Source organism: Bactrocera latifrons, unplaced genomic scaffold (assembly GCF_001853355.1).
Source record: "Bactrocera latifrons isolate USDA-ARS-PBARC rearing strain unplaced genomic scaffold, ASM185335v1 scaffold_119, whole genome shotgun sequence".
Classification (NCBI taxonomy): Eukaryota; Metazoa; Arthropoda; class Insecta; order Diptera; family Tephritidae; genus Bactrocera; species Bactrocera latifrons.
This window is the reverse complement of record NW_017534619.1, coordinates 418907-429994: the sequence shown is the minus strand read 5'-3', so window position 1 is coordinate 429994 and position 11088 is coordinate 418907. Positions and strand designations below refer to the sequence as shown.

At 36.5% G+C, this 11088-nt stretch overlaps 2 protein-coding genes across 8 annotated transcripts in view; one reads left to right on the top strand and one right to left on the bottom strand.

Moving 5' to 3' along the window:
- LOC108978176 overlaps nt 1-11088 on the top strand; it is a 208800-nt gene that overhangs the window by 157597 nt on the left and 40115 nt on the right. The gene's annotated exons all lie outside the window — the stretch shown is intronic.
- The window catches only part of LOC108978178, a 42249-nt gene that overhangs the window by 28484 nt on the left and 2677 nt on the right, over nt 1-11088 (bottom strand). For 3 of the 6 annotated variants that reach the window (XM_018948334.1, XM_018948330.1, XM_018948333.1), the window contains exon 2: nt 7962-8292. In XM_018948334.1, coding sequence (XP_018803879.1) covers nt 7962-8025 — 64 coding nt within the window. In that variant the 5' untranslated portion in view covers nt 8026-8292. Of the gene's footprint in view, nt 1-7961; nt 8920-11088 lie in introns of all 6 variants that reach the window. The other 3 variants (XM_018948328.1, XM_018948329.1, XM_018948327.1) reach the window with 3 other exon arrangements.

The following is an 11088-nucleotide window of genomic DNA, read 5'->3' as shown; positions in this document are numbered from 1 at the left end:
TTTTTTTTTTTTTTTTTTTTTTTTTTTTTTTTTTTTTTTTTTTTTTTTTTTTTTTTTTTTTTTTTTGAAGATTATCTCTTTCAAATGTTGTCCGTGGCTACGTCTCAAATGGGCCATCTGTTGAGTCCAATTTTCGATGACTTGTTGGAGGGTTTCTACTAGTAACTGGGGAATGACACACATGGTGTGTGCCGATGATTCCGCCGGCCCATAAACCACAACAAATCGCGATTTTTCTGGTTGAAATTGCAGCTCTTGAATCTCTTCAGATTGCTCTTCGTCCCAAATGCCTCAATTTTGCTTGTTTAGATACCTGTTGAGCTAGAAGTGGGATTCATCGTTGAACAAACTTTAGCTTGAAATCGTCTGATCTCCGTAGAACTTTTCAAGAGCCCACTGAGCGAAGCGATGACACTTGGGAAGGTCGAGCGACATCTGGTTTTATACAAGCTGTATTTTGCACCTTTTCAATTTAAGATCTCGACGTAAACTGCGCCAAGCTAAAGCTGCTATACTTTCTTCGCTGCGTGCTGGACGTGGTCTATTCGGTCGAATATTACACAAAAATGAATGCTGGGTCTCAAAATGGGTGATGGTGTTGCGAACAGTACGCTCAGTGGGCCAATTATGTTGACCATAAGTTGAGTGAAACGCGCCAAACACATTATTTACAGATCGTGAATTTTCGTAATAAAATTGAACGATTTGTCAAAGTTTTTCAGGCGTAAGTTTTTCGATGATGAAATGCCAAACAATACTAAACAAAAATAACATAACAGCTTGACGCGACTCATCTCGATCTGTCAAAAAAAGACTATTGAAAACAGGACTTCTATTTAGATCACCTTTTATCATTATCATATCAGTCAGTTGTTATCCCAGCCACCTAATGCTCGGTCCAGGGAGCGAGCTGTCTTGACAGGGTCGCATCAGACATATAGGGATATTAGATGATTGATTTTCAGTGGGTATTCAATAAATTGTTGTGGTAAATCTCAAAAGGTCCCTTTATATGTAAGGCATACTACATATATACCATAGTATACGCATGCCAGAGTTTAGTTTTGATAAGTAAACCCGTACTCTGCTGCATTATTCGTTGGGAAGTATACGTTCAGAAAAGGTCTTTGCTAGAGCATTGGCTACTTCTCTTTAAGTTCAGTTTATTTTTCTTTTCGAAAAAGTGACCATATTATAATCTGACCATAGTCTGAATTTCGTGCTCTCCAGGTTTCACATTAAATGGTTTCTCAGTTTCGTTTAGATTAGCCCAGCGGTGTTAAATTGCATGATGGATTCATTATTTCTTTGGATGTATGGCATGCAATAACGTTGTGTTGGAACCAAAGATCGTTCACATCGATGTCCTCAAATTCAGGTACGAAAACATCATTAATCATGGTCCTACACTGATCCTCAGTAACAGTCTGGCCGACTTCATATTTGAAGAAATTTGGATTAATGATTCTAACATTGAGCCCACCAAACCGTAAATTTTTGACGATGTAATGGTATCTCAGCAATGGCTTGTGAATTACATCTTTCCGAATGAGCAATTTGGTTTATTAACATACCCATTCAACCAAAGGTGAGCCTCCTCGATGGACAAACTTTTCTTGTGAAAATCGGCGTCGGTTGTGGTAGTAAATTTGCACGATTTGTAAACGTTGTTTCGAAAAAAGTATTGGTTAATTGAAAATCACACGTCCAAAAACACAAACATAATAGATAGCTATCTTATTTAACTTTATTTTCTGAAAATAATAAAATTTTCCCAATCGAGACTCAAGCTACATTTTTGGATTTACAAATATATTTCAGACATTTTTGGAATTGGCGTGGTGGCAACAATGTATATTTTTTTATCCAAAGTTACATAAAAAAAACATGTCATTAGCTAATATCTGTCTAATCTAAGTTTTTGATGTCTTAAACGGCGTTAACACCTGCCTCAATCTCATGCAGTCTGAGCGTTTAAACAAAAACTTGATTTTTATTGCCATAAATAGCGTACAACAAGAAAAGTGAAGTAATCACTAAATTACTTAAGCCTCAGTGTGCATTGTACGAACTCATTCTCATTAGTATAAATCATTTAGTGTCGCATCGCAAAGTGGACAGTCGACAACTTCAACTCCTCTAAGGAGTTACATAAAAGTTGGCTGCATAAATGGGTGCCACACATATGACCTGCGAAAATACACACTCCTATTTTGCAAGTGAATACAAGCTAATAAAACTTGAAAGGTAAAAACTGCTTCAAACAGAGAGTGCCGTATTTAAGAAGAAGAAGCAGAAGAAGAGATTATGTACGTAATGTCGTAACGCTTTTCCGTTTACGCGTTTACAGTGTCTGCCTGGCAGCACTGACAGCGTTAAGAGTGATCGCCACAATGCTTATAAAATGCTAGTATTATTGCTACTTAGACAACGTCGGTAACAGCAATGATTGAAAGTGATTAGAAAGTACAACTGTCGCTTGCAAATATATCCGCGTTCGTGTCGGCGCGTAAACAAGTCACCAACAGCCGACGGCGCCGCTCACTAGCTCATCTCTCTGACTGCAGTTATGCATCATAGCCGCAGCTAAGTACAGGATTTTCCTTTTAAATTATTCAAACTGACAAATGCAATTATTCGCATAATTATTTAAATTGAAAATGTATGGGCTGCGGCAGGAAGGAGCGCGCAGCACATGCGCTTAAAAGCTTGTAAATCATTTACGATTTCAAAACAGCGAACAAGAGAAAAGCTGTGTGAGTGAGTAAGAGAGTGCTGAGTTCGAGCGCCACCAAAGCATTGTTGTGTACCACGAGTTTATGGGAAAATAAAGAGGACAACATATATTTAAAAACTTGCCAAAACTTAAGCTATTTCGAGAAGATTTTTAGGCCACATATGTCTTAGTCCCAGAATAGTATAAAAAAGTAGCCGAGGAAAAGGTTTCTAACTTTTTTTCATTGACTCAATAAAATATTGTTACATTCTTCTTCACTCTTCTTTTTGAGTGCACAAGCCCCACGGCAGCACTTGAAGTCATGCTAGAGCTCACACCATTTCTCGTAATTATCTGTCAGATAGCCAGACACACACTGTTGAAATTAGGAATCAAGTGGTGCAATACCATTGGCTTAGTGTGCAAATTGCCAGTTCTGCAACAGGGAGCCTGAAACTCTAGAACACCTGCTAATAGACTGCATAGAAGTCTGCGGACGCAGAATACCGGCCCTTGGATCTATATTTTTCATAAAGTGGATGGGCACAGATCCAATTGAGCGGATACCGGCTATCTTTTTCGGCAATTTAGTCAGTCGTCGACATATTGTGTGTGTTATACTATCTATTACTATCAACCATAGTAAATAGAAATGACTAAACCAATCGAATCGGATTCGAGTGGTTGGGGAAATAACTAAGCGGTGAAAAGTACCTTTTATTAAAGCTACATTTTCCTCTCCTTGTTCTATCCATATTAATCTAATTAGATACGAAACAATTTGATTCACAAAACTATAATACCTTGCGTATAACACTGTACTTTGGGTATAACAAACGTTAAATCAACTGAGAAACAACAGGTCGCGCAGTAAAAAATGAACAAGTTAAGCGATCTGTCTGAACGAATAAATGAATGAGCGGCTGAATGGGTCAATAGGCGAATGGGCCAGTAATAGGCAGCCAACATACGCACGCGTATCTATTGCACTCGCTGTCGTTGCAGCGCGAACCAATGTTTTGCTGACCCCCCTCCCGCCCACTGTACATGGGTGAGTCGCCCGTTTATGCAAATGATCGCGTGTTTATCCAACTGTGTCTAACAAAGTTAAATGAAGTGCCTGGTAGCTGCTTAAGAGATTCCTCATTTGCTTGTTGGCGCTTGTTTTTTTTTTGCTGTTATTTTCACTGTTATTTCTGCAACATACAACTTTGGCTAATAATGTGTGTGCGAATGCATGGACAGAAACAAGTGTTTGTTGTTGTAGCATTTGTCTGATGGTTTAAATTGCAGCACTCACGGTGATTTAATGATCCATTACAACTGACGAATGACGGGTGAGTGCATGATGCCTGCTATGTGTGGCATTTGTTTTTTATTTCTGCACAATTTTCTATGTCTTAGCAGAAAAAAAAACAAAAAAATCCAGGGAAACAAAGGCGAGAAGACGAATGGCTTGCGAGTTGCATTAGATATGGGAAAATGGCCAATAATTCAACTGCTTTGTGCAGGTGTGGCTGTTCGTTTTGTTTCTCAATTGGCTCTTTGCATATAATTATCAACTATTTTGTTTCCCATAAGTGATAATTCGTCAACCACATCAAGCGGCCCTAGGTGTGATAAATTTGATCTCCATTATTAGCACTTTGATATTGGAATATTGCGAAGAACCTTATTAATATTTTTCTGCCAATAATTTCTATATTTTTTCTGACAACTCTTAGGTGCTTTCATTCTTGCAATACAACACATTAGCATGTCTGACAATTTCTATACAATTTAAATGTTTTTTTGATTTGTTTCGCCACATTACATTTTATAAAAGTAGGTAATTTAATAAATTTCTATGTTGTCTCATATATCTGTCATTATTTCGGTAGAATTATCTACGTATGTACATATGTACATTTCTTTACATTTTCAACCGCTTCTGTTCACTTTATGACATATCAGCTTAATTATAAAGGGTGATCCATTTCGATGTGTCCTACTTCTTTAAAGAAAAAACACAGACACTTCAACTTAATGAGTAATGTTTCTTGTCATTATTTTTTGTCATTTATTTTTTTGAAGATTAGCTCTTTCAAATGTCGGCCGCGGCTACGTCTCAAATGGTTCATCCGCTAAGTCCATTTTTCAATGACTCGTTCGAGCATTTCGACTGGTAACTGGCGAATCACACCCGTGGTGTTTAGCTCCAATCCCTAAACCGTAGCGGGATTGTCCGCATAGACTTTAGACCATACATATCCCCACAGGAAAAAGTCCAACGGGTTGATATCACACGATATTGGTGGCCACTCAACCGGCCCAAAATATGAAATCTGCTCACCGAAGTGTTCTCTCAATAAATCCATTACTCCATATATCGGAAGTGGCGCCGTCTTGTTGACAAAAATTTCGCCGAGTTCAATAGCTTCTATATCAGACATCAAATAGTCGGTTAGTCAGGGCGATAACGGCCGACATTGACGGTTACGTTCTCATCATCTTTTTTGAAGAAATATGCGCCGATGATCCCACCGGCCCACAAACCACAGTTGTTGTTGTTTTTTCTGGATGAAATGGCAGCTCTTCTGGTTGCTCTTCGCCCCAAATGCGGCAATTGTGTTTGTTTATCTACCCATCGAGCCAAAACTGGGGCCCATAACTGAAACAAACTTGTCTCGAAAAGGTGGAATCTGCTTGGAACTTTTCAAAAGCTCAAAGCGAAGGGATTTCTCTTGGGAAGGTCGATCGGCTTCAGTTGTATGTGTGCAATTTAATATCTTAAATGCGCCAAGTCGTTCCATCTGTCAATCCGTGTTGCTGCACACGTAGCCAAAACGACTCTACACCGACTTCTTGTACACTTTTAGCTACGGCTGCTATATTTTCTTTATTTCATTTTCTCGGAAGATTCAAAAAAAGCTCACTAAACAGCTGCTACTAGGAAATCATAGCTAGAAGAAAGAAAAGAGCAGCTTTGAATCGTTTAAGGGGTTCATTTTGTCAGAAAATTTATCTTAGTGTTGTATATATTTTTTATACTCCAAGAAAGAAGAGATTTCAACAAACATAAAACTTACTAACGTCTTAAAAAATAAGATCGTTTATCCTTAGTTAACTGTTTTCAAATCTCTCTTACCAACTCTCTCTTACCGACCTCAGACCGCACTTCAATTATTTTTCCTTTCATTTTGCTATTTTAGCTTTCGTTTACAATGGGTTTAATCCCACTCTTATTTTTTTGCTTTCAAAAATTATATAACCTGGTCTATTAAGGATAATAACTACATATTTAAAAAATTTTAAATCAAAAAAAAGACAGATATTATACCCTTCCCAGGTGTATTTTCTTACAGCATAAAAGATAGTTATCTTGATTTTGATCGATGAGTTTGAATGGTAACTATAGTGGCCCGATTGGAAGAATTTTTTGGGAGATTGCAGCTTGCCTTGGACAGTAACCTATACAAAATTACGCAAAGGTTCTTTACCAAATAGACAGTTTGATCAATCAGTTTGTATGGCAGCTATGTGGGTATATCTTACAGTAGCCCGACAAATGAAGAATTTGTTAGGGAGAAAAGGAAGTATGCAAGACCGATATCTCAAAAACTTATTAATTAGTTCGAGTATATAGAGACGAGCAAATAGACGAACATTGCTAAAAAGACTCATCATCATGGTGATAGTTTGTATACATATTTATGTATATTTACAAACTTCGTGGCAAACTTATGTGCCCTGTTCAGTGTCTAATAAATGCTGAATTTAAAAGGCGGCACTTGAAAGGTTTCAGTTTAAATTTTCTCATTTCGTTGTTTTCGCTAAAATGACGAGAAGCAAAAAAAATTATAATAGTGATTTGTTATTTTTATTCTATACCTTGTTTAGAGCATTATTCTTTCATATTACTCATACGCCACGTACTACTTATACACTACTTATACTTGGTACATTTATTTATATTAAATTTCGTTCTAATGTTCAATATTTTGTCGGATTATCGGCTATAACGACGGAAACGGTCTCTACGCCAATTAAGAGGAGTAAGATTTTATCGAATTGTTACATAATTATATCAATAAACAATAGGACTAAGGAATTTTATTGAATATCGTTTAAAAAGAAATTCATAGTAGCTGAAAACCCATTGGAAACGAAAGATGAAATAAATGGGCGTTTTAAAAATTAAAACGGTGCGGCAAAAAGAATACTATAGAAAAAAGTATATGACAAAGTTGTAGGTAATAAAAAGACCCATAACTTTTGTATCAACACGGTTTTCACATAACCTCAAAATTTATTGGGAGATTCAGGGGTTCTTTCAATTTTAATGGTTTGTTTTCTTTATCTATTTTTATAACGCATTTCCGATACCGATTCCGACACACAACTTGTAGCACACAACTTCAGCTAACATAAAGGATTTAATCCTTGTATGAGCATGAAATGTTTGGTTATGCCCGGACTTAGCCCTACCCCTACTCGTGTCTTTTATTTTCGAGTATGTGTATAGTTGAGTTGTTGCAATTGTAGTTTTACAATTAATTAAAATCTCAGTCTTCTACTTTATAAATGATACGCTTGGGTATGCTTCCCCAGAGCGCATTGTAAAATGTATTAACGAATGAATTTTGTAGCGCGAGAAGAGGTAATAGGTTTATTGAAAAAACCCCCGGCCACATAGATAGCGCTATTATCAATTAAATCCATTAGATTTTTAGCTGCTCCTAACCGTCATCATATTCCTGTACGTGTACAGTCTGCTCTATCGACTGCCAATGGGAATTTTGAGTACTCCCTGGTTCAGTTAGCTCGTTCCATCAGGTTTTCATTTTCCTCAGCATGCTTCTGACAAGATCGTCGTATAGACAATGCATGGGTTTCTCAATGCCTACTTTCTCAGATGAAATGTGGGATCATACAGGCGGTGTTTGCCCAGCGCCATTATTCACCGAACTATGCCCGTATGTAATTTTCAAAGTAATTTAAATTTAAAAAAATTTAGTTTTAAAAATTAAATTTATAAAAATAATATAATTTTTTTAATTAGAACTTTTTTACTTAATTTTTTTATTCAGTTTTCTTTTTCAATAAATTTTTTTTAATTAAATATTTTTTCAACAATTTTTTTTTATTTAATTTTTTTAATTTAATTTTTTTTTATTAATTTAAAATTTTTTGTTTAAATTAAAGCCCGACTGCAATATATACGTATATGTGTATTTACTAATATTTCTATATATTCTTAACTCACCTGTGATGAGCAGATATCCGAAGAGGATCAATAGTATCGCCGTTGCTCTGTACATTTTCAACATTGTCACTGCAACTAGTTTTCAAAACGCCTCCTCAAAACAAATAAAGCCGAACGCCACAGAAACGCCAACGATAAATAACGGTGTAAATAAATGTAAACAATTTAACAAATTAATCGACCGCAAATGGAGCACAACGCTCAATTCAATCCAATGCAATAAAACAAACGTCAGTTAAACGACGTAGTCTCTCTGTATGTGTGTGAAGAAAGCCCGAGAATTGGGTTAATGTGACACAATTATCGAAGGAGTGACAAATTCAAGTAGACACTAGAGTGAACACAATGAGAGATAAAATTGAAAAAAAAAAAACAGCAAGCAATAACAACAATAAGTGAACAACTTGAAAGTTATGTAATGTTCGGGCTGTGGTCGCGTCGTGTGGTTGTTGTGGCCAGACGTCGTGATATCTCGTTGCTGTTGTTATTGCACTGCAATTATTGTTGTTGCTATTTGCTGTTGTCACAAGCAATCACATGCAGTGAGTGTTGGCGACTTGTGTTGTTGCGGTAGGACAATTCCACAAATTCACATGGGCGCCCGCACACACACACATACGTACATACACAAAAATAAACGCGATGACGGGCCGCGATATGCGAGGTGACGCGAATGTTGGTTGAGGTTGTTGCTGGCGTCGACGCAATTGTTGTAGTTGTTGCCGTCAATTACAGAAGCGTTGCGCATGCGCAGTAGTTGCAATGAGAACAGGTTTCGCTATATTTCACTTGTTTGCTTTTGCATACACGTTGTTGTTGCTTCTGTTGCGCTGTGAATTGTTTGTGCCTTGTAAAAATAAAAGTTGTGGGTAGCACTGTGCGTATTTGCTTTTGTTTTTCGTTTCTTACAATGGGCGACACTTTTTACGATATTAATTTGAATTGTTTTGGAATTGTGCTATAGGGCGAATAATTTTTTTCGATTTTTGTAAATTTTTGAAATTAATTTGTGTATAACGTATTAATAATTCTTTAATATTACTTTATATAATTTTTTTCCTACACAGGCGTTTTCATGAATATTTTTTTTAAAGCCATTAATTTTATTTTTATTTCTATTTAAATGATTAAATTAATAAAATAAAATATAAATACATTTAAAAATGTTTGTGAAAAAATTGACTGAGACTGCACGGCATTAATATAATTGTAACATTTAAAGTCCTATTTGACGCTTTTAAAGTTAATAATTTGTTTTGGTTATTTAAAAGTTCATACAATTTATAAAATAATATTTTTATTATTATCTAGAAATTGTACTATAAAAAGTTCCACATTGGCAATTTCTGTGTGGTAATAGTCAAAAATATTGTTTTATAATTTATGTACATTAGGACTGTATACATTGATACATTGATATTATTTTTTTATTTTTTAATCTGCGTTCTACCATATTATGTGTTTAAATGTTTTCTTTTTTCCTTAATAATATTTGTTATTCATGCAATCGAGATAGATATAAACAAAATTATGAAGATTTTGTATCAAATTAATTTCAGGATGTCTTTCCACTCAACCGTGGTGCGTCTGTCTTCCCTGTCTCAGTACCTTAATGAAACTTGAAATCGTTTTCACGCTCAAAAAAAGTTAGATAATAATTAGAGTGACAAAACGAATAGGCATATGTTCTTTAAAAGGCATATCAAAAGTGATTCTGAGACTTAACAAACTGTTTCAGGTATGTATTACTGAGTTTAGACACAACCACTTTTGTCGATGATAAATCACTTTCTTTTACAAAACTTCGATTCTGAGTGTGATTTCGTTCGCAGGTTCGGTGGAATGTCTGAAGGTAGACGCTCCCAAGTGTTTAAGTCTTAACCTCCCAAACATGTGACAATCAGAAAGGAAGTGTTAAGTTGTTTCCGTCCTGATGGTGGCGCAACGCTAGCCAAGCTTCCGCGAGGCCCAGCTGTCTAGTAGTAAAACACAAGAAGATACGAAAGCACCAACCCGCTAACGATATAACAGATCTAGGTTGTCTTTAGTTGCTAGTTCATCAACTTTGCAATTTCCTGCGATTTCGCTAGGACCCATACCAGTCTTATCACAACAACGCCCTCGCCGGTATGTGGACAGAAAAGGAGCCGTCAGAGTTCGGTTTGCGACTCCATGATACAAATAAGCCAGTTTGAAGTCAACGTGTGAGCAAACTTTCGCAGTCAAACACTTTGCGACGATGTTTATGAACACTATGTCCAAGATGGCGTTAAGTACCGTGGTTGGAGTGGACCTCATTGCAGCACACATGCTGTTGAACGGTCTCGAGTTTGTTTGCGAGTGTGATATTTTCTTGAGCCCTCCACCACATTAAGACTCCATAGAACATAATGGGCTTAACTATGGTGACGTCTATGAACACTATGTCCAAGATGGCGTTAAGTACCGTGGTTGGAGTGGACCTCAGTGCACCACACATGCTGTTGAACGGTCTCGAGTTTGTTTTGCTTCTTTTCTAGAACCCTCTACTAAATTAAGACTCTATAGAACATAATGGGCTTGACTATGGTGACGTAGAGCCGGAGAACCACTTTCGGTGAGAGACCCCACCTTTTGGCAATGGCTCCTCTACAGTACTATAAGGCAATCGATGTCTTTTTTGCTTTTCTTAGATATTCCGCTTCCATGAAGCTTCCTATCCAGTATCTACCGATTCCAGATTGCTATCTCCTATTTTTGGCAGCGGGATCTTATATTTTCTAGCAAATAAAACCATCTCGGTTTTACTCGGGTTGATGGCGAGACCACTTTCGACCGATTTGTAACGATGGTGAGATACCTCCTTTCGTCAGTTCTTGCACGGTACTCAGTAACTTGCACAGGCAATCACCCGGTGGAACCAAATGTAACGAGATTTTTGCGTTTTTATGGTTTGAAATGTCTATTCCTCCAAAATAATGACGCTTGCTGACTTGGCAAGTCAGAATATGTTAGGAAAGATCTTTATATAAGAAGCTGTTGCACTATTTATTTTATTTACGTTAAGATATTAGTACACATTTCTATATATTTTTTTGTATATTTCACATATATTTAAAACAATTTTGGTTTTTTTAATTATTTAATT